The sequence below is a fragment of the Crinia signifera genome, chromosome 7, assembly GCF_055691185.1.
Source record: "Crinia signifera chromosome 7, ASM5569118v1, whole genome shotgun sequence".
Lineage (NCBI taxonomy): Eukaryota > Metazoa > Chordata > Amphibia > Anura > Myobatrachidae > Crinia > Crinia signifera.
Window position 1 is genome coordinate 194026720 of NC_139223.1, and position 24552 is coordinate 194051271.

The window sequence follows — 24552 nt, forward strand, 5'->3', positions numbered from 1 at the left end:
GCGGTGGAGCATGGCACTTCCCCTCAACTGGGCGCTGTGCAAAATTGTACTACCAGCTATAATCTCTGTGTGTTTTTGGAAAGGATGTATAATTTTGCAGAAGTTAGAAAATATTTGAAGGGGAAAGTGGGGTACCATGAGCCAGTAGGGTAAGATGCAGGGCCGGATTAACAATGGGCCTGATGGAGCTGCAGCTCCACGCCCACTCTTAAAAATAGGCCTAATTTGTAGCGGATCGCCAGGGCTTTCCAACAACCCCAGACCCATGCCGCTAGCCCCCCGGGAACTGGAGATACCACCGGGCAAACCTATAACATGGGACCCGCTAATTCCGCCCCCTACTTGGTTCCAATGGCTGCTAGTTCCCCCTCTGGCGTCACAGAAGCTTGAGGTTGATCTCAGTCAAACCAAAATCGCTGGGCCTTCAATTTAATACCAGGCTGGCTGATACCAGAGATATTGCGGGTAAACCGATTTTTTTCATTTCTGAAATGTAATTTCATGGCTGTTCATGTTGTTTGAGGGCATTTTTCTCTAGAACCAAACGTCCCAGTTTCACAAAATCATTTCAAGCCCACTCAAAAGTTCTTCAATATGATACTGGTCTCATGTAAATTGATGAGTTGGTTCCGAAGATATAGCCAGTTGGTTAAAGGGAGGGGGGGAGAGGGGGTTGTTTTCTCTCCCCCTCACATCAGAAAATGCAGGGAATGTCCCTGCATGATCCTGGGAACATATTCCCGGGTAAGTCCCTGCATTTTCTGGGGTATTACTTCAACCTACAGTGCTCTGAATAAAACAGGGCAGCCCCCTACTCTCTGCCCGGCTGTCAATGGCTGTCACTTGTGCCGGCGGCAGCTGTACTGCAGTTACCTCAAGCATGTATTCCCCCTTGGCAATGAGCATGTAATCCCACATGGCAACGAGCATGGAACCCCTGGTGATGAGCATGTAGGTAAGCAGCGCTAATAGGCATTATGGTGTTTGGCATAATACGTAATGGACAATATAGTGTGTGACTTAACATGTAATGGGTATTATGGTGTTCATTTTGTAATATGTATTTTTAATTATAAAGCACATTGTGAATTTTTGCTCAATCCGTTTGGAATAGTGTGTATTTCGGCTCAATCCATATGGCAAAATGTGAATTTTGCCTTAATCTGTGTGGCATAACGTGAATTTTGACTCAACCCATGTGCCATAGTGTAAATTTTGGCTCAGCCGGTGTGAATTTTTGCTCATTCCATGTGGCATAATGTGTAAGTGGCAAGTACAGTATAAGGGGGTTACTATTGTGTTGCATGATTCTGAGGCTGTAGGTTTGGGCTGGGGACGGGGCTAATACCCCGAAACGTCCCCAAATATATTTTATTTGCAAGTGATGACCGTCTTCTGAGTGCTGATTTATCCTTTGGGATTTGGATTGCTATATATATATATATATATATATATATATATATATATATATATATATATATATATATATATATATATATATATATATATATTGGAAAAGAGGGTGGTACAAGCGCTGAGTGGATTCTCCTGATCGAGGAAAGTTCTATCCTCTTGATCACACGATGTGTAATTCTCCCCCTATGGTACACCAATCTTCTCTTTCTTCTAAGAGTGGCAGCTCCTTCTCCTATTGGTTCCTGTTCCAGGGAACCTCTATGCAAAAATCTATGAAAGCGGTGAGACTATAACACGCTCATAAAAAAGTGGTTGGAATCCACTAATAACGGTACACGTACACACCACTGGGGTGATCACTCACTAAAGGTGAAGGGATCCACATTGAACCTAAACCTACTACACCAGAAGGCGCCCGTCTCACCTCTTTCCTATATATATATATATATATATATATATATATATATATATATATATATACATGTAGCAAGAATCCGGCACTCAATGGTAAATGGAAAATAATACAGCTTACTGTTAGCTGGAGTTGGGCTGCGGTGCCCTCCAATTGAAGTCCACAAATATAGAGGCAGGAAGAAAGCGGCACTCGTCAGGCTTGAAGAAAAAAGGTCCTTTTTATTACCGACCGTTTCGGGGTTACCCCCTGTCGTCAGGGCAGGACAGCAGATACAACATGGGTACATCAAACACTGACATATATAGCAGGCACATAAAACACACCCCCAGAGCCCAATTAGCAAACCGATCAAACTCACCTGTCGGACGGCGGGACAAGCTGCATTGCCAGACCAGAACAGGAAGTGTCCCGTCGGCTGCACACGTCCCCCGTGTCCGGCAGTCAGAAAATCCCCAGCACGGCATGCAGCACTAACTCCGGTCAATGACTGCCCGTCCGGAAGCGCCGCCGGGAGCATCAGCACACACAAATGTGTAGCTTCCGCCCTCCAGCAGAGCACTCTCCTGACCGCGCCAACCAAGACCGGAAGTGCGTCATGCTAGCCCGGATTCTGATTGGAGCCCGATCGGTTCCCTAGCAACCCATGTATAAACAAAACAACGCTCAGTTATATAATATCACCGAGCAATTGTAAATGGTGTACACATGAAAAACAACAGCTGCATGAATTACCACAAGTATGGCTGTTGTACATAGCTAGGTCCAGCACCATAAAAATCAGGAAACATATCTATACACATGGAAACATACATAAGAACAAACACACGGCTCCCATAGTGAAGCCTATTGACAACAGTGTCCCAGCTAGGCAAATGTCAATCACAACCAACATTGATACATATAGGGGACGCATCAGGATACAAGGCAGTACAAGTAAGCGTGTTATAGGTGAAGATAAGTCTTCATTAAAAGAACTAAGTCCCGGATACATATCAGAAGAACAAGTGTATAGGCCAAGCCTGGGCTTAAACCTATAAAAAACATTGGAGTCCAAGTGACTCATTTAATCCATTGGGGGCCATAGTCCCCAATAAAAAAATCCACTTGGCTCTCTCGTTGTAGTAATGCCTTGTTCCTGTTGCCCCCCCGTAGTGTACTGGGTATATGATCAATAATAATAGACTTAATGTCACCAACCGAGTGCTTAAAAGTCAAACAGTGACGAGCAATTGGCTGGTCACTGTGGCCAGATTGAATGGCCTGATTGATGGCTGTCCTATGCAGGGCCATGCGTTCCTTAAACTGACGCTGGGTCTTCCCCACATAGGACAGCCCACAAGGGCACGTTAAAAGGTAGACAACATAAGTAGAACTGCAAGTTAAAGGAAACTTGATAGAAAAACTTTTTTTGGATAAAGGATGGAGAAACACATCGCTCACAGTCATGGTTTTACAGGTAACACACCCCAAACATCTGAAGCACCCATTTTTCCTAGTGAGGAAATGTGTGGGTGCTTTTTTATCCCAACCTGATATGTCGAGTTTGACCAAATGATCCTTCAGGTTGGATTGTCTAGAGTAACTGGGCATAAGTTGTGTATTATGTAAAAGGGGCAAGTCCTTATCTGTGGACACAATGGGCCACCACTTCTTCGCCAGAGTGGTGGTGCGACCACTGTCCACTGAAAATTTATTCACCCAGGGAAATTTACCTGCAGGGCTATCTTGAATTTTCTCAGGTTTCTCACATAGAGTACTATCTCTGGATAAATTGAGGACTTTGTCTCTGATGGGTAGCAGAGTAGAACGTGGATAACCCCTCTGTACAAACTTATTAACCATGGTATTAAGGGCCCCAGGTACTGCTTTTTCATCAGAGGTGATCCTCCGTACCCTCAATAATTGTGAGTACGGGAGGCCACTCCGCAGAGGAATGGGATGTGAGCTGTTGTAGCGCAATAGGGTATTTCTATCCGTTGGCTTGGAATATAAAGCTGTTATCACCTGACCACTATCTACAGTGATGTCCACATCCAAAAACTGAACATTACCCAAATCAATGTGAGATGTGAGCTGAATGACACTGCCACTGTTGTTATGTCCAATAAGTAAAGCTTCAAGTTGTGTGGGGTTTTCTGACCAAAAAATGAGTAAATCATCGATATATCGATAATACAGCACAACACCAGGAATGAGACTATCACCATGAAAAAACAATTGTTTCTCTATACCTGGGGTAGCCAACCCTAGTCCTCGAGAGCTACCAACAGTGCATGTTTTCCAGGTCTCCTCACAGAATCACAAGTGAGCTAATTAGCCTCATCTGTGTATCTTTTAAAATGTGTCAGTGATTAATGAGTGCAGCTGTGCAGCAGCTAGGTTGTCTGGAAAATGTGAACTGTTGGTAGCTCTCGAGGGCTAGGGTTGGCTACCACTGCTCTATACTGTACATAAATGTGTTGGCGTAGGCGGGGGCCACAGCGGATCCCATAGCCACGCCAGACCGTTGTAGGAAGAACCTCCCATTATATAGGAAGTAATTCCTGGTCAGTACAAGTAATAACAGGTCCAGAAACAGCTCAATAGGAGGACCAGTGTATAAAGGATTATTGGTCAATAATTGTCTCACCGCCTCCACACCTGCACCATGCGGGATGCAGGTGTAGAGGCTAGACACATCGGCCGTACACAGACATGTAAAGGTGGACAAATCCTTAGTAAGATGTAAGTCCCTCAAAATTCTTAGCAGAGAGGTAGTGTCCTTTAGGTAGGAGGGCAATGCTTGGACACAAGGATTCAATAAGTCATCCAAGAATACTGATATTGGATGGTACAAGGACCCCCTGGCTGAAATGATGGGCCGGCCAGTAGGGTCCTTGAGTGCCTTGTGGATCTTAGGAATGCAGTAGAATAACGGCACCACAGGGTAATCCACTGATAATGGTGAGATCATACCACCACGAACAGCACCATTAAGTAGTTTATCCAATTCGGCTTTGTAACCCCAGGTGGGGTCTTTGTCCAACAAACCATAGGTAGACATATCACTGAGTAATCGATCACATTCTAGGCGGTAGTCCTCAGTGTTTAAAACCACCACAGCTCCGCCTTTATCGGCCCCACGAATAATAATGTCCCTCCGTTTAGAAAGGGACTTTAGGGCCTCATTCTCCGCTTTTGTGAGGTTATGCTGTAGTGGCATAGAAGTTGGGCACTGAAAAACTTCAGCTTGCTGTTCCATAAGCCAGGTAAACGTTTTAATGGCTGGATTTGACGTGATGGGATCAAACTTGGATCTTGGTGCAATTTGTCGAAGTTTCGGAGGTATAGGTGGAACGGGTGTAATCGATGGTGAAGGCGATGGTTGTCGACCAAAATGGTCTTTCAGACGTAAAGATCTATTCAGTCTGTAGGTATCAACCTTCCACTGGAAGGGATCAGTATGTCTCGATGGTACAAACGACAAACCTTTCGCCAAAACCTGCATTTCAATCTCCGATAGCGATACTGATGATAAATTGAAAACTAATTATTTTTGTACTTCGACACTTTGTTGTTTGATTTGCCGGATGTTTTGGCCTGCACGCCTTGTTCTCCTCCTGCCTCTGGATCTGGATTTTTCAATAGCATAGCCCGCGTTTTGGTCCCTAAAGGGAGTCTCCCTCTGCCAGAGCCAGTGGGACCTGAATCCGTCTCACTTTGCGAGGTGTTGGAACTGTCCTGGTTGGCTCCGCCCCTTTTATTAGGACGTTTTCTGAATGGCCTAGCTCGACCTTGGGGACGAGTCGGATTGAGCCATTCATAAACTCTTTTTTGTTCATAGTCCATCTGGACTTTACGTAATTTCTCCCTTTTGAAAGCCAAAAGGTTGTTCTTATATGTGTCCATTTGTTCCTGTAGCTTTAGGACCCAGTTGTTACTAGGGTCTGACACAAGAGAAGGCATGTGAATTTTTTCATATTCATCAATCTGCTGTAGGAGGAGAGGAGGAGAGGACACTTGTGGACCCACCAGGACGTCCCATCATTTCGGCCAGGGGTTCAGTTTTACAGCCCCTGGCTAAATTTCTTGACTATCATTTACAACCCCTGGTCAGAGACACCACTACCTACTTAAAGGACACCGGTCATTTGCTAAAGGATTTAGACCAAATTCGGGTTTTACCAGATGATGTGGTACTGGGCACACTTGATGTGTGCTCATTGTACACAATTATACCCCATGATGATGGTCTTTTTGCAGTGGGAGAAGCCTTACAAGCACGTAAAAGTAAAGGCCCCCCAGTAGAATTTCTATTGTCACTCCTTGAACTGGTTTTGAAAGAAAATCATTTTATGTACGAAGGTGACCATTTTGTACAGTTAGCGGGGACAGCTATGGGGTCCAATGTGGCCCCTAGCTACGCGAACCTGTACATGGACCAATATGAGAGAACATACATAATACCAGAATATGGGGATCGCCTAGTGTACTTCAAGCGTTTTATTGACGATGTGATTATTATCTGGCAGGGTGATGTAGACACATTCAATGATATGGTGACACATTTAAATGAAATTGCGAGTCCAGTGCGCTTCACAGCTACTTGCAGCACTGTTGGAATAAATTTCCTAGATGTGACCATTTCACAGAAAGAAGGCATACTACAATACACACTCTTTAGGAAAGAGACGGACCGCAATACATTGCTGTGGGCTACAAGCCACCATCCACCAAAATTAAAATCAAATTTACCCATATCTCAGTTTCTTCGCGTATTACGCAATAACTCTGATGGTGAAACTGCGGAGGGGCAAGTGGCGGAGTGTTTTGAGAGATTTTTGTCAAGAGTATACAACAAAAAGGATATCGAGAGATGTCTCAAGAAAGCCAGAGCCACTCCCCAGATGAAGCATGATACAACTGATAAGATCAAACAGGAACGCCTGGTACTTAATGTACATTGTGATACCAATTTGAGTACAACACAAAACTCAATACGTAAAAATTGGCATTTGGTTGACACCGATCCGGCCTTCAAAAAGTTGAAGGGAACAAAGCCATTACTGAGCATCACGAGAGGCCGTAACCTGAAGGACTCTTTGTATCGTACAAGCACGAGACACTTAGAAGTACCAGATAGCAACTAGATGACTAAGAAAAAAGGATGCTTCAAGTGTCTAGGCTGTTCGACCTGTCAAGGACTGATGGTGGGTACATACTTTTGCCACCCCCATAGTGGGAAGAAGATCTTCTTGCGCCATAGGCTACATTGCCAATTAGACCACATAGTCTACTACTTCACGTGCCCATGTGGATTGGCATATGTGGGAAAGACTATAAGAACTTTGCGTGAGAGGATAAGCCAGCATAAATCCACCATCCGGGCCGCACTAGCTACTGGCACCTCAGATAAACCGGTAGCAATGCACTTTTTGAGAGCCAAACACCAAATCTCAAATCTTCGCTACATGGTGATAGATTGGATACCCCCATCACCAAGAGGGGGTGACCGTGGACTGACACTCCTTAAAAAGGAAGCTTTCTGGATACATTATCTTGAAACTGTAGCCCCCAAAGGGCTAAACGAGAAAAACACTCTGACCATGTTCCTGGAGGAGCAGTGACATCGATGGCAATCATCCAATGCTAACGATTTTCTATAATTTGTGATATTGTTATTTTGCAATTTTCTATGAGTAGGGTTCTTGTTCATTTTTTCCTTGCCTAGGTTTGCATTATATATTATTTGAGGATAAGATAATAATATCAAACACTGGAGAGAGATGTTTTGCCAAAATCGATTCCGATGGTGATGACCGATAGTGGTAGCCATCGGATTGATTGTGGCAATTTTAAAGTGTAATAATTGATGTTTTTTATATTTTACTGGGCAGCCGCATACTGAACAATGACTGCGCACCCTGATAAAGCCATAATGTAATCCTAAATATAGATGACATTAATATAACACTGAAACCCGAGCGTGGAACGCAAATGGCGGCTCCAGGAAGTGTATAATACGAAGTGGAACGCATGGTGGGCTCCGCTGATAGGTTGAGATGTACAGCGCATCACTACAGTGATGACGCTGATAGACTTCCGGCTAGGAGATGATGTGGCAATGACACACATACCGGAAGAGGTAATCCGTCTGTTTAGATGGAACGCATGCTGCCCGCTATGTGATCGCGGCAGCGTGCAGGTGTACAGACCCTGTTTAGCATGGTAAGTAATATTACACCTGATACTGCTGCCCTTGTTTATTGACTATAGATTCGTGATTGGCTATGGTTGAGACACTCCAACCCTAGGGGCGGAGTTGATTGGTATTTCAGGGGGTCTGTGACTTGTTCAGTTAGCTGCTGCTCAGATGGAGTGAGGACACCATAAGCTGTCTTGACAAAGGGTTGTTTAAGACTCGAAACGTCGACTGTGCTTGATGACATGGATTAAAGATTTGCCTTTAAACAGTGGATGAAGTCTGGTGAGTGCGCTTTGTTGCATCAAACAACAATCTGTTTGGATATATATATATATATATATATATATATATATATATATATATATAGATAGTGGTGGTGTGGCACTCACGACTCTTACTCAGGTACACAAAAGGTATGCCAGTCAGAAATGAATCAACGTTTCAAATTTAATTTGTCATCAGGATGACAAATCCTGATCCTGATGACAAATTAAATTTGAAACGTTGATTCATTTCTGACTGGCATACCTTTTGTGTACCTGAGTAAGAGTCGTGAGTGCCACACCACCACCACTGTCTATATTTGCTCCTGCAGAGCTGTGGAGGCACCGACCGCTTATTGCTGCCATTGTTTGGAGTGCCGGGCCCCACGCTGGTATATATATATATATATATATATATATATATATATATATTATACACTAACATTGGCACCCACCTTTCCTAGTTTTGGGGTGCCCTATGGCTTGTGACCACATTGTTTAAACAGAAATTGCAGGGGCTCCGCACACACTAAATTAACTGATATTAATATATAGTGGAGATTTGGTTCATGAATTGATCAATGCATTTAAGCCTGCAGCCCCCTTACTGCAATCAAACATTAATGTGATAGCTATGTGTATTGTAACCACCGTGAAGGCATAAATGCATTGATCAATTCATGAACTAAATCTCCACTATTTATTAATATCAATTAATTTAGTGAGTGCAGAGCCCCTACAAAATATATATATATATATATATATATATATATATATATATATATATATATATATATATATATACACACACATTGGATTTGCGGACAAGGTGGCACTCCAATATGGTAATAAAAAAATGTGCAAGGCCCATAAAATATTCCTAAATACCACTCACATCCCCACTACGTGGGAAAAGTAAAGGAGCAGCTCTCAGGTAATTGAAGAAAACAGTGATTAATCCAAAAGCGCATAAAGTATGAGACACTTCCAGCAGCAGCCAATGGCAGTTTTAACTGTCACACGCCCCTGAGGAAAAATGGCATGTGCCAGATGAAGCAGCTGCTGGGTGCCACAGTAAGCACCTGGTATGTTACAGCAGCCCTTCTGGAAAACACTTCTATCTTTCACAGTTTTTTTGTGGATAAGGGGAAGAGTCGGTCTGTTGATTCTTCCCCCCTGGGTGTTTTGTACTGGCACAAGATGACACTCTGACGGTGGGGATCCCGACGTCCGGTGCTCCAACATTAAGCATCCCGACTTACATTGACTATCCCCTTGTAGGAGATAGCCCCTGTGAGTTGGAACCCCCCTTGTTGGGGCACCGGATGTTGGGAGTTTGAAAAAACTCAGGAGCCCGAGGTGTGCTCCCTACCACCAGTGCTGTGAATAAACACGTGCAAAGGGGGCCGTGCGTTCGAAGTGGGTCCATCTCCCGAAGGAGATAGGGCCCCGTTTTTCCCCTAACCCCTCTCAACCATAAGGCCGAAGAGGGGAAAATAGGGAACGGTGGGTCCTCTTCGCCGAAGCTTAGAGAGACCCTCATTCCTCAACCCCCGGAAGGGTTAGGACGGTGGGTCCTCCGCACCCGAAGGTTTGGAGAGACCCTCGGTAGACTTCCCTCCGCCTTGCGGCTCGGGGTCGTCCTCGGGGGGCACGAAGCTCTCCCCAAAAGGCGGGAGCTTCGGCACATTGGGGAAATGGAAGGCCCGAAAGGGTCGACCACACAACCCAAAAAAACGTGACAAAACTACAAAAAACAAGGAACGTGAAAAGTGACAAACGTGAGAGGGGGAAGAGAAATAAATAATAAAGGACCCTAGCCAGAAGGCCAGAGTGGGGGTGTGAAAAATTGTCCTACCCCATCCAAAAGGACGGGGTAAGGACGTGAAGCGTCGCCTGAAGGGAAAGTGCGCAGTGCAAGTGCCATACTAGTGCATGGTGATTTTTGGGATCACCCGTGCATGTTCGGCACCCCCGAGTTTCCCCGGGGGCACAGTGCAGCCTCGGACTCCAAGCAACCGACCGATCAGCGTCCGACCAAGATTTCTCTGTCAGTCTGTTCAATCTTCCCCCCTGGGTGTTTTGTACAGGCACAAGATGACACTCCGACGGTGGGGATCCCGACGTCCGGTGCTCCAACATTAAGCATCCCGACTTACATTGACTATCCCCTTGTAGGAGATAGCCCCTGTGAGTTGGAACCCCCCTTGTTGGGGCACCGGATGTTGGGATCCCCGTCAGAGCCCAACACATGTACACCCATTGAAAAACAATGCTGCCGACTTTCAAGGCCTTGTTTTCAATTGCTTTTAGGGTCATGGAGAGTAATCCTTTGTGTGTTTTTTGGTCTTAATTATATCTGGTCTTGCAGAATACTTACAGTATTGTATGCTGATCACTGTTTCTATTAATTACACTAAGTAAATAACAATAAAACCTGACATTGTTTAAAATCAGAGTGAGTTATGGGTAAACTAATTTGCATATGTGCACTGTGGCATTCTGGGTAAACACAGAGTGCATTATGGGTAATCTATTTTTTTTCCTTCAGCAGCTGACCTGGGGCCCCGCCATGCTCCTACAACAAGCTTTGCAATAACGCCCTTTCCCACCACACATTGCAGTTAGACCGTCAATGGTCTAGCTCATGGTGTGTCAAATCATTTCATAGCTTGCCACAGTTTTGCTATTAGGGTATGCTGAAACTGTGGCAAGGCATGCTGGGATGTGTAGTTTCACAACAGCTGGAGAGCAACATGTTGGCTAGGCCTTTTATAGTGTATGGTTTCTACATGCCTTCATGGCATTGGCTTCACCTCCTCAACTTAACCTAATAGGCCCTGGGACATTTTCAGCACCAGGCCCATGTGGTCCTTAATCCTGCCCTGGTAAGATGACCCACCCCCGTGTTTAGGCAACTGTACGCTTTTGTTGTTATGTGACCATAAATTCAGGATGCACCGTCTTTTTTATCTGGCTGTGATTCAACAAGAAACTGGTTTTTGCTTGTCAGAGTAAATTGTCTACATGTCATCTATAATGACTTTTATGTCAAAGCAAATTTATCCAGGTCTAAAAATATATATCATACCTGCTGGTGATTTGCTAATGTATAAACCATGTGAATCATATAGCTAAAGGTAAAGATCATTAAGCTAAAAATTTAAATTGATGGCGACATCGTGATTTTAAGTGTCAAAAACCTGGAGTAATAACAAGGAGAGAACAACACATGCACTCCCCACACCTTACCCCACTGTCCACTAAATGCTTCCCTTCTTACTGCACTGTCCCCTACACTCTCCCCAGTTTACTCCACTGTCCCCTATACGTTCCCCATCTTACCCCACTGTCCCCTACCCTTTCCCCATTTTACCCCACTGTCCCTACACTCTCCCAATCTTACCACACTGTCCCCAACACTCCCCATTTTACTGCACTTTTCCCATTTTACACCACTGTCCCCTGCACTCTTCCCATCTTACTCCACTGTTCCCTATGCTCTTCCCATCTTACCCCACTATGCCCAACATTCCCCATTTTACTGCACTCTTCCCATCTTACTCCACTGTCCCCTACACTCTCCCCATCTTACCCCACTGTCCTCTACACTCTCCCCATCTTACTCCACTGTCCTCTACACTCTGCCCATCTTACCCCACTGTCCCCTACACTCTCCTCATCTTACTGTACTCTTCCCATCTTACCCCTCTGTCACCTACACTCTCCCCATCTTACCCCACTGTCCCCTACACTCTCCCCATCTTACCCCATTGTCCCCTACACTCTCCCCATCTTACTGTACTCTTCCCATCTTACCCCTCTGTCCCCTACACTCTCCCCATCTTACCCCATTGTGTCTTACACTCGGGACTGAAAAAATGGCAGGGTGCCCTTCTCCCAGGGAGCATAGGTGGATGGTGGTGGGCAAAGATGGGAGGAGCTACAACAGGGGTGGGCACACATGCACAGTATAAGACAATGTACTGAAAACTATTCTCATACTATGTAACTTTAAATTTTTTTAAATATTTTTAGATCTATTTGTTTGTTCTACTATGCCTGCAGAAATCATACTAATCTTAAGGAGCCCATACACGCTCCGTTGTGTACGGCTCCGTTCTGTACTATGCGATGCGCGCTCCTGTGCATCACATAGTACGGTACAAAAAGTATGTGCTGCACATACTTTTTGTACTAGGTACACATCGTATCGGATCGCAGTGCATGCACACTGCATGCACTAGGGATGCGATCCGACACGATGTGTGCTGTTTAAGTCCCAAATGGATCCGTTGAACGGACCGTGTATGGTCTGCTTTACTCTCATCCAGGGCCACCATCAGGGAGGACTGTGGGGGCCGGAGCAGACAGCGGTGCATCCTTATTGGTCAGCCTTGGAAACCGTCAGCCCGACTCCAAGGATGCGCATGCAGATAGGTCAGCAGACGTGGAACCCGACTCTCAGGAGAGACATGCAGGCAGGTTCCGTTCTCATTGCCCTCTGTGCTTTGTGCGGCAGTTGTCAGCTGCTCTGTCTAGCAGACACTCCCTGATGTCAGATACTAGCTGAGAGCAGCGCAAAAGCATCAGTGTGGCGGCACTGATCTGTCCTGTCTGCATGTGCGTCCTGGGAATGGGGCTGACTGTTTCCAAGGCTGTCCACTGAGCATGCACCACTGAACCCTGGGCCTCCATGTTCCGGTTCCGGGCCTCTAGTCCCTACAGTCCCCCCCCCTGATGATGGCCCTGGTTGTAAGAATTTATTTTTAAAAATGGGTGCCCATTATAAATATACCACTAAGATATGATTATGTAAGAAACATTCATTTTCTGTTGACATTTGCCATGCTTGGGGTCAATATAAAATTGTATAAGGTATTTTCACTTATTTTAAATTACATCTGGCTTTTTGTTGCCATTTTTCACAAATTTTGCACCAATTTATCTTTGTCCCCTGAAACAGCAAATGGGAATTTAACTGCGGGTTCATATAGCTTTGCATATAATGTGTACGTATGAATTATTGTTAAATAAAACTGGTAACGATAACAGACCTCCATCTTCCTGTACATTTTACAGTATTATGAAGGATGGATACCCAGGACCTGATCTGATTATTTTATGTAATGTCCTGGTATGCTAGACTGCTGCAGAGCCTCTAAGATGATTAAATACAATGTAGCAATTCAGATGGGTGTGGATTCGTTGGTCACCAGCAAGTTGTTAGACAGTCATTAGGTCAACACCATTAGGTTGACATGTGTCTAGGTCAACATGGAGGAAGGTCAACATGGGTTAGGTTGACAGGGTCATAAGTTCGACAGGGTCATTAGGTCGACAGTCAAAAGGTCGACATGGGGGTTTTCACTTTTTTTTTACCCAAATGTCGACACAGTCTACATGGACACAGGTTAAAGTGCACCACGTCCCCTCGCATGGCTTTCTGCACTCGCCATGCTTCGGCACACTGTTTTATTCTTCCACCACACCAGCCTAGGGCATGAAATACCACCTGTCGGCACATGTCGGCTCAAAAAACAGTGAAAAACCCCATGTCGACCTTTTGACTGTCGATATAACCCATGTCGACCTCATGACCTTTTGACCTAATGACTCTGTCATTTCTTTCGCAAGGGGTCCGAAGGTGTACATCTGCACATGCGCAGATGCATTTATGTGCATGTGCAGATGCTGGGTGTGTGCGGCCACGGCAAACAGGTTGTCCCCCGGGTGCATGCATCCAAGTGTGCAGGCAGGGGGTGTGAAGGGGTGTGAAGGGGTGTGGGGCAGTGGTCCGGGCCATTTGCATATCGGAACTTCCAGCGTTTCATGGGCGTTCCCATGAGACCACTGGCGTTCTCATGCACATGCCCCGATGACGCGGGTGTGGGGAGCGGCCAGATGGCATCCTTCATAGGCACTGCGAGGGAATCGCCCTTGCGAATGGGTGGCGCCCAGGCCGCCATTCACAAGGTGAATCAACTAGAATAACCCCCAATGTTCAAATTGAAAAAAAGAATCCGGAACCATGGGCCTGATTCAGACATGTTTGCTAGGCTGCGTATGCTTGCAGCCTATCAAACAGGTAAGTCCCGAAGGCTGCCCTTCCGAACCCCCCCCCCCACAGACACCAAAATTCCCTCGCATGTGGCCCCCCCCATCCCCCAGGAAAGAAATCATTCCATGGCCGTTCACCATGGAATGATATCTGAAGCCTTCGATCTGAAAAGCAACACAATACTTACTATTCAGATGGCCGCTGATCTCCAAATTCGGAGTGCGCTGATGTCATGTGACGTATGCCCCACATAGGCATCGCCACCCTGCATTCCCATTGGAATGCCCAGAGTTTTTATGGGGACGCACATAAAACACTGGTTCCCCTGCTACAGCCCCGGCCCTCCCATTGCTGTCTGAACATCTCAGCGAGTGTGATACGCTGACCCCCAAAATCGTAATCGGGGCAGAATTCAGAACCGTAGGAACCTTGTTTGAATCGGCCTCCATGCACAGTCAGTTGAGCGATTCTGCCTGTGGTCACACTGTTGTTACAACAATATAATAACAGTTCTCCTTGGAATCTTTTAATTGGAATGCTAGAGGACTATGATACCCATTGGATCAGGTAGAAGGATTGGCTCTCGGTTAGTCACATTTCTAATTAATGTTTCACGTGTGGAACTCAACCCTAAACGGAACTTCCCATTTTAGTTACGTTTAAAGAAAATGCCACCAGCCGGTTCATTTTATACAGATGTTCATAGCCAGTAAACCCATCGTCCTTTTTAAGGGCCAGAAAGATAGATGTGCCTAGGATGTGTTACTAATAGAGTTTAGCATGGAATGCTCATTAGAAATACTTCTGATTTTGGTTTATATGTAAGAGTTACATTGAGAGTTTTTGTATTCCGATAGGGATATTATTCAGCTGTAGGAGTAAGATCTATGAGGCACTAATGTACAGCTTTTATTTTCAGGTTAAAACATTCTTGGAGGACATCTTGGATAAGCTCCCCGAAGGCTTTAACATGTCAGATATAACGTCAAAGACGGCCGAGCGCACTCCATACATTCTAGTTTGCTTCCAGGAATGCAAGAGGATGAACCTCCTAATTCATGAAATCCGACGTTCGCTGAAAGAGCTTGATCTCGGCCTTAAGGTAAAAACCAGCCTATGGGTCAGCTGATTTACAAATCAGATATGGGAGAAACACCAACTGCCAGTTAGTCAGTTTGAAATGGTAGTTGGTGTGTCTTCCCTGTTTGAATTTTAAACTGTCCTGCAGCAGCTCCTCTGGAGCCTCCTCTCCCCATTTATAGATAGGCATGAGTGACACAAACTTGACTAAGGTGCTCTTCCTTGCCTACAATAGAGCAGCTCTCATTTGAGGTGCTCCTGGCGATTCTATCGCCAATCGCTGCCCAATGCCAGCTGACATCCTCCAACAGTAGGGGGCGCGTGTGCACTAGACGCTTGCGCGACCTATCCTGTCGGAGGCTTAGCAGCCCTCCGCCCGCTCTGCCACAGCTGCCATTGGTTAGGGTTAGTCTGCAGGAGGAGAGGGCTAGGGTAAGTCTGCAGGAGGGGATGGTTAGGGTTAGTCTGCAGGAGGGGATGGTTAGGGTTAGTCTGCGGGAGGGGATGGTTAGGGTTAGTCTGCGGTGGGGGTTGGTTAGGGTTAGTCTGCGGGAGGAGATGGTTAGGTTTAGTCTGCGGGAGGATATGGTTAGGGTTAGCCTGCGGGAGGGGATGTTAGGGTTAGTCTGCGGGAGGGGATGGTTAGGGTTAGTCTGCGGGAGGGGATGGTTAGGGTTAGTCTGCAAGAGGGGGTGCTTAGGGTTAGTCTGCAGGAGGGGATGGTTAGGGTTAGTCTGCAGGAGGGGATGGTTAGGGTTAGTCTGCAGGAGGAGAGGGCTAGGGTAAGTCTGCAGGAGGGTATGGTTAGGGTTAGTCTGCAGGAGGGGATGCTTAGGGTTAATCTGCAGGATGGGGTGGTTAGGGTTAGTCTGCAGTAGGAGAGGGCTAGGGTTAGTCTGCAGGAGGGGATGGTTAAGGTTAGTCTGCGGGAGGGGATGGTTAGGGTTAGTCTGCAGGAGGGGATGCTTAGGGTTAGTCTGCAGGAGGGGGTGGTTAGGGTTAGTCTGCAGGAGGAGAGGGCTAGGGTAAGTCTGCAGGAGGGGATGGTTAGGGTTAGTCTGCGGGAGGGGATGGTTAGGTTTAGTCTGCGGGAGGGGATGGTTAGGATTAGTCTGCGGGAGGAGATGGTTAGGGTTAGTCTGCGGGAGGGGATGGCTAGGGTTAGTCTGCAGGAGGGAATGCTTAGGGTTAGTCTGCAAGAGGGGATGGTTAAGTTTAGAGTGCAGGAGGGGATGGTTAGGATTAGTCTGCAGGAGAGGATGGTTAGGGTTAGTCTACGGGAGGGGATGGTTAGGATTAGTCTGCAGGGGGGATTTTAGAGTTAGAGTGCAGGAGGGGATGGTTAGGGTTAGTCTGCAGGAGGGGATGGTTAGGGTTAGTCTGCGGGAGGGGATGGTTAGGATTAGTCTGAGGGAGGGGATGGTTAGGGTTAGTCTGCAGGAGGGGATGGTTAGGATTAGTCTGCAGGAGGGGATGGTTAGGATTAGTCGGCAGGAGGAGTGGGATAGCAGTAGGGTAGAAATGCTAACTTGGCATTCTGTGATATCAGTGAATAAATGGTGTACCGTTAAAGCAGGTCTCTTTTTTTATCTAAATTGAATTGCATTCAGGAAGACATTTTGAAGCAAGGTTCCTACAAGTCATGATATAGTTAAACTTTGTCCAGCTTTACAGAATGCAGGATCATTTCTAAATGAATGTGATAGAGGCTCCCAAGTGAAGCTATCTGTTCCTGACTCTGCAGAGAGCAAATACTCAGCAATGATTGTACAGCCAGCAATGCCTAAATGAGTCCCATAGAGACTAGACTTGCCGCTCAGCTCGGGATGTGGTCCGTGCAAGATCAGTGTCTTCTTCTGGCATTTTGATAGACAAGTGTTGAGACTTGCACTTCAAGCTGCGTCTCCGCTGTTTGAACTGGTGTTTTCCAAGAATACATAGAGAGAATAAGAGAAAGCAAGAATACCTTACCCTTGGGAAAATCTATTGCTGCCTAAAATCACATTTCTGCAATATTCCACTCACAGTAAATAACATGTAAGACATTGATCCAGGCAAGGGCCTGTATTTATATGTATTCTAGCAGAAGTATAGAGTCTGGGAGCTGGGTTCTGTAGCAGGCGAAAGATGTTTGCGAAGGAGGCGAAGAAGAGTCGTGTGTCTCTGGTGGCATACACATCACAGTCACCAAATTTTGGGCAGCTGTCCGGGGAAACCAGGAGAGAGGCTAACCTTGCAAACTGCTGAGGAATTGGTGGTCATGGCCCCAACCCAGCTGCTTAATAAATTGTGTCATAATACAGCTGGGATGGGGTCGTGTCGCATATTCCAATGAGGTCTCTACCGGAGGAGTACATGTTACACCTTCCAATGAGACCTCTACCGAAGGGGTAAATGTCGCACCTCCCAATGAGACCTCTGCTGGAGGAGTACATGTCGCACCTTCCAATGAGATCTCTACCGAAGGGGTACATGTCGCACCTCCCAATGAGACCTCTGCCGGAGGAGTACATGTCGCACCTTCCAATGAGATCTCTACCGGAGGAGTACATGTCGCACCTCCCAATGAGATCTCTACCGGAGGAGTACATGTCGCACCTCCCAATGAGATCTCTACCGGAGGAGTACATGTCGCACCTCCCAATGAGATCTCTACTGGAGTAGTACATGTCGCACCTCCCAATGAGATCTCTACCGGAGGAGTACATGTAGCACTTCCCAATGAGATTTCTACCGGAGGAGTACATGTCGCACCTCCCAATGAGATCTCTACCGGAGGAGTACATGTAGCACTTCCCAATGAGATCTCTACCGGAGGAGTACATGTCGCACCTCCCAATGAGATCTCTGCCGGAGGAGTACATGTAGCACTTCCCAATGAGATCTCTACCGGAGGAGTACATGTCGCACCTCCCAATGAGACCTCTGCCGGAGGGGTACATGTCGCACCTCCCAATGAGACCTCTACCGGAGGGGTACATGTCGCACCTCCCAATGAGATCTCTACCGGAGGAGTACATGTAGCACTTCCCAATGAGATCTCTACCGGAGGAGTACATGTCGCACCTCCCAATGAGATCTCTACCGGAGGAGTACATGTAGCACTTCCCAATGAGATCTCTACCAGAGGAGTACATGTCGCACCTCCCAATGAGACCTCTGCCGGAGGGGTACATGTCGCACCTCCCAATGAGACCTCTACCGGAGGGGTACATGTCGCACCTCCCAATGAGATCTCTACCGGAGGGGTACATGTCGCACCTCCCAATGAGATCTCTACCGGAGGGGTACATGTCGCACCTCCCAATGAGATCTCTACCGGAGGGGTACATGTAGCACCTCCCAATGAGATCTCTACCGGAGGAGTACATGTCGCACCTCCCAATGATATCTCTACCGGAGGAGTACATGTCGCACCTCCCAATGAGATCTCTACCGGAGGAGTACATGTCGCACCTCCCAATGAGACCTCTGCCGGAGGGGTACATGTCGCACCTCCCAATGAGACCTCTGCCGGAGGAGTACATGTCGCACCTCCCAATGAGATCTCTACCGGAGGAGTACATGTCGCACCTCCCAATGAGATCTCTACCGGAGGAGTACATGTCGCACCTCCCAATGAGATCTCTACTGGAGGAGTACATGTCGCACCTCCCAATGAGATCTCTACCGGAGGAGTACATGAAGCACTTCCCAATGAGATTTCTACCGGAGGAGTACATGTCGCACCTCCCAATGAGATCTCTACCGGAGGAGTACATGTAGCACTTCCCAATGAGATCTCTACCGGAGGAGTACATGTCGCACCTCCCAATGAGATCTCTACCGGAGGAGTACATGTAGCACTTCCCAATGAGATCTCTACCAGAGGAGTACATGTCGCACCTCCCAATGAGACCTCTACCGGAGGGGTACATGTCGCACCTCCCAATGAGACCTCTACCGGAGGGGTACATGTCGCACCTCCCAATGAGATCTCTAGCGGAGGAGTACATGTAGCACTTCCCAATGAGATCTCTACCGGAGGAGTACATGTCGCACCTCCCAATGAGATCTCTACCGGAGGAGTACATGTAGCACTTCCCAATGAGATCTCTACCAGAGGAGTACATGTCGCACCTCCCAATGAGACCTCTGCCGGAGGGGTACATGTCGCACCTCCCAATGAGATCTCTACCGGAAGAGTACATGTAGCACCTCCCAATGAGACCTCTACCGGAGGGGTACATGTCGCACCTCCCAATGAGATCTCTACCGGAGGAGTACATGTCGCACCTCCCAATGAGATCTCTACCAGAGGAGTACATGTCGCACCTCCTAATGAGATCTCTACTGGAGGAGTACATGTCGCACCTCCCAATGAGACCTCTGCCGGAGGGGTACATGTCGCACCTCCCAATGAGACCTCTGCCAGAGGGTAAAAGTAAAAGGCCATCCGGAAGTCTGACAGGCAATGTCTAGTTTGACAGTCAATAGGTCAATACTAAGTCCACAGTGACAAAATGCCAACACATCCAAAAAGTCGACATGGCAATGGTCGACACATGAAAATGTTGACGTGAATTATTTCTATTTCTTTGGACTTTATCATAGTTTACCAACCACGTTGAGTCCGATTTGCAATGGTAACGTTGCCGAGCGCAGGGGTAATAGAGCAAGGCACCTGGCCCCATGTGTGGTGAGCGAAATGAGGGTATGCGCTACGCTATTTGGGGGTCCAGGTGTCGACATTGACATAAAAATGTGAAAACTCATGTTGACCTTTTCATGTGTCGAACATTGTCATGTCGACTTTCTGCTTGTGTTGATACTTTGTCACTGTCAACCTTTATGCATGTCCACATTTTGTCAATGATGACCTTTGCATGTTGACCTTTTCTCAGTGTCGATCTTGTGCATGTTGACCTATGGACTGTCCATTTGGACGTTGTCTGTGAACTGATCCACACCCAATTAGGCCACAAGGGGTGATTCAGCACCATTCGGACCAGGGCGAATTAGGCCCCGTACCGATGGTGGGAGGTCTGCGCATGTGCAGAGCCCGGCACCGAACGGCTTTGGCGAGATACTCGCTGGGGTGTTCGCTGCGGGGGTGAAAACGGGATTGCCCATGAGAAAGCGTTCCCATAAAAATGCAGAGAGTTCCCATGGGAACGCAGATGGGCTAATGCCTGCCAGGGGCAGGCAGGTGACATCACAGGTCATCAGCGCCTAGCCCCGTCTTCAGCCCCGGGCATTCAGCGAGGCAGCATTTCAGCGCCCGGTAAGCAGTGACCTTCGCTGCTTACCATGCCAAGCTGAATGAGGGCCACTGTGTGGTAAGTTCAGGACAAATATAGGAGTGAACTGGATGTCAGGAAATGTATCTCTAATATTTCCCTAAAGGTTATATACATCATCCTGCTGGCAAACCAAATGCATCTCTTCCCTCTTGCAGGCCCAGCACCTGAAGTACGTTAGTTATTGCCGCTACTTAATATTCCTGTTGGTAAATTGAGTTACGCTCCCGGTGAAAGCTGAGGGTTCTGCATTTTTTAGGAATCACCTTTCAGCACCTTGTGTTCACCTGTGAGAGGGAACGACGCGCTCTTCAGCATTTATCACGTCATCTTATCACAGCCGAGATCTGAGACGCTAATCACTGACTGATGTTTCCTTTGTTAGGGCGAGTTGGCAATATCTTCCGAAATGGAGCAACTGCAGTCAGCCCTTTTCTTTGATTACGTCCCTGACACATGGATGAAGCTGGCTTATCCGTCAACAAACAGCCTGGCGCAGTGGTAAGTCTGCCGCTCCAGCTCATGGGGAAACAGAAACCATGACCTTGGGGTTGTCTTATTACGGAGCTGTTTATTATAATTCCTTGATATGCCCAAATACTGGGTGTGACTCAGCTGTACTACAATGCTGCCGCATACTGTATGCCATTTTTGACTCAGCCCCTGGGATTTCCATTGTTGCTGTGCGCAACTGTCTACACATTTGTGGCATCTACGCAGAACCGGACTCCTTGAGTAGTCTATTGTCAATCATAATACCTGAGATGTTGGAGGCGTGATTCCTGCGTACAGGATCGCAGTCTGCGGCTGACATACACCCCGAAAACAGTCCCAACACACCCGCCTTTTTGCCACCCTTTACCTACCACAAAATGGCCACCTCCTGTCAGTCTCTTTTGAATAAATCCTTACTTTGAGCATAAGTGCAACTCAATCGCGGTGAGTGCACATTACCGCAGTGACACGCGACTTACCAATAATTTCTCAATTGCAAAATCATTGGCATAGCCTGCATCGCGGAATAAGGCCCCCTGGCACCCCTTATCAATGCTGTGTGGGACAGCAGCTCCAATTAACAGCTGTCTCAGGGAAACAGAAAAGTTTGACAACCTCTGATGACAGTGTAGAATGATTATATTGCTGGGTTCTGTCTCTGCTGTATTACTGCACAAGCTTGGCATTAGGTCTCACGTGTACGCTGCCTGAGCTGGAGGTGGTGAAGGGATCTACATGGATGTGCAGTGTGGTAAATGGCTGGGTAGGCACTGGTGGATACAAGGGCCAGACTGGGACTAAATAAAAACCGGACCCAGACAAGATCCCGGAATGCAGGACCGGACACAACTAGTTCTGGAATGCAGAGTTTGATGTCCAGGGGGTGGGGCGTGGGAGGTCTCTGTGATAGCTTTCACCAGGGACATGGGGAAGGGGAGATTACAGCCTCCCTGTGTGGTCCGGACCGTTCCGGTTTTAATTACATCCCCGGACAATGCAGGGAGGCTCTACTCTCCCCCTTCTCCTCTCCCTGGTGACAGGTGTCAGAGCAGCCCCACCGGATATGACACCCCTGGCAATGCAACCCCCCCCCCCCGGACCGGATCATGGCCAAATTGCACCCATTATAAATACGCCACTAACCGATAGTATTATAAGTGTAATATCATATTAAGCTTAATATTTGTGAGCCAGCTACTTCCGCAGCGGATCGTGTTCCACATGAGACATCAATAGACCCTGGTAATAGTCAGCTGACTGCTGGGCTCTCTAGCGTTCTAAAATGTATCCTCTAATTGTAGAAATATTGATATCTGTGATTCTCAGATAGAATGGATTGCAGAAATGTCATATTTTGTGTAGCCATAACACAATAATGTGACTGTAGGAGGAGTGGCGTCTGATGAAGCCAAGAGGGTGAATGTAATTGAAAATCAGTATAAGATTTCTATATACTTGGTGAGTCGAGTGGCCAACTGAATAAGCTCTTTTTTCCCCTTTATGAGTCGCTAAAAATCCTTATCTACAATTTGTTTACCGGCTTCTCCTTCTTTTCATAGACTCCAGTTCTTAATGTTTTATTGAAATTGATTTTAAATTAGCGCTATTTTTATCGCACATAAGGACTTTCACATAATCCAGAATTGATCTTGCTTTCCATTGTCTGCACTCTGGTCTCACACAATATTTTCAAAAGAGATTCATTGAATTCCATATCTTAAGGGAATCTGACTAAAATGCATTAAAGAGTATCTGTACTGTAATTGTGCGGGGAAATTATACTGATTTAAAACAAATTCTTGTGGAAATGAAAATGTAAGAACAGTCCGAAAATTTTAAAAGTGCCAATTTGTTGTTCTCGCTGGGAAAAGCTGTATGCGATGGCAAATTACATGTTTTTATATATTGTACAGTTGTTCGGCATGGCTTTGCTTCATAATGAATTGAACGTAAATCCATTTACATAGTGGGTTAACTAACATGAACGCACCTGTCACACTATCCTTCAAAGGAATGGGGAAAATCGCACAGGAGGAGACAAGCAGGCAGGAACGCAGAAGCACATCCTTGATGATGGCTCTGATCAAAAAGACATTATGCAAGAGAAATCATTATTTTATAATAAATAAATATTTCCCACAGAGTAGAATAATGGTGCTCTCCTCCCATATTGCAGAAAATGTGTTTCTATGGTAGGGCCAGTCTTCCTTGCCATTTTTTCATCATCATTTATTGGTCTATGGGGTATATTCAATCGATGTCTAAACTGCCATCTTGCCAGAAAGATGCCACTTTTTGACATGGATAGATTGGAAGGGGTTCCGATCTAGTCAATGCTAGCTGGTTTTTCCCATCAAAAGCAGGTGGATTTGCGGCTATTCCGTCAATCCACCTGTTTTTTTGGGCAGTTCGGGACATTTTGACCTACCGAAAACCAGGTGGATTGACAGAATAGCCGCAAATCCACCTGCTTTTGACGGAAACAGTTTTTTTTTTACGGAAAACGGTTTTAGCCATGTTTCCGGCAATCTCAACCGACATGAAAAGATGTCAGATTGAGGCAGGGAAGACGGCGCCGGGTGAGCAGCAGCTTACACTGCTCCCGTACCCTCCTGCCGCAAACCTGTACCGTCCAGCCACCTTCCGTAGCCTCCCACCGTATACCTGTACCCTCCTGCTGCCTCCCTTGCAATTGTGCCTTCTCCCACATGGTCCCTGCACCGGCCGGGTGAGCATCAATCAGCGGCCAAATTTGACATCCAGATTTGGCCGCTGCATTGAATAATGGATGTCGGATTCATTCCATCAAAACAATTCCGTCGTGGATCCGGCATCAATTGAATATATACCTATGTACTAAACCTCGGAGAGAGAAAAAGTTGATGGAGATAAAGGGGCCGATTCATACCCCGTTGCAGATCTGCAAATTTGCAGCCCTGATGATTATTAGAGGACTGCGCATGCACCCAGTTCGCAGTACGCAAGCCCTCTATTTGGCCACAGCCAGTGATGGCCTGGGGTCGCAGGCTGTATGCTGCCTGATTGACAAATGGTATTTGCAGGGCGTGCCGCTCGAAAAATTCAGGTAGGTCCAGATGTTGGGAGGGAGGGACGCTGATGTCATCATCGGCCCCTATCTCCCCATGGCCATAAGTCTTGATTTACCCGGCGCTGCACATATGGGGGGGGGGGGGGTGGTTTCCTTGGGAGTTGGATTTCCTTCCACAGGTCCAGCATGGATTTCTTCGGACCCCGGACCAGACGCCGACATGGAAATCGACATGCTGAAGAATGGTTACATGGATCCGGAACCAGATCAAGACTCTGGGACCTACCTACGGGATCAAGATAGGTAAGTA

At 46.7% G+C, this 24552-nt stretch overlaps 1 protein-coding gene across 3 annotated transcripts in view; it reads left to right on the forward strand.

The window, feature by feature from the left end:
- The window catches only part of LOC146021013 (dynein axonemal heavy chain 11-like), a 248607-nt gene that overhangs the window by 208150 nt on the left and 15905 nt on the right, over positions 1–24552 (forward strand). For all 3 annotated transcript variants that reach the window (XM_083154785.1, XM_083154786.1, XM_083154787.1), the window contains 2 exons: positions 15259–15441; positions 21084–21199. In XM_083154785.1, the coding sequence (XP_083010911.1) occupies positions 15259–15441; positions 21084–21199 (299 nt within the window). The remainder of the gene's footprint in view (positions 1–15258; positions 15442–21083; positions 21200–24552) is intronic.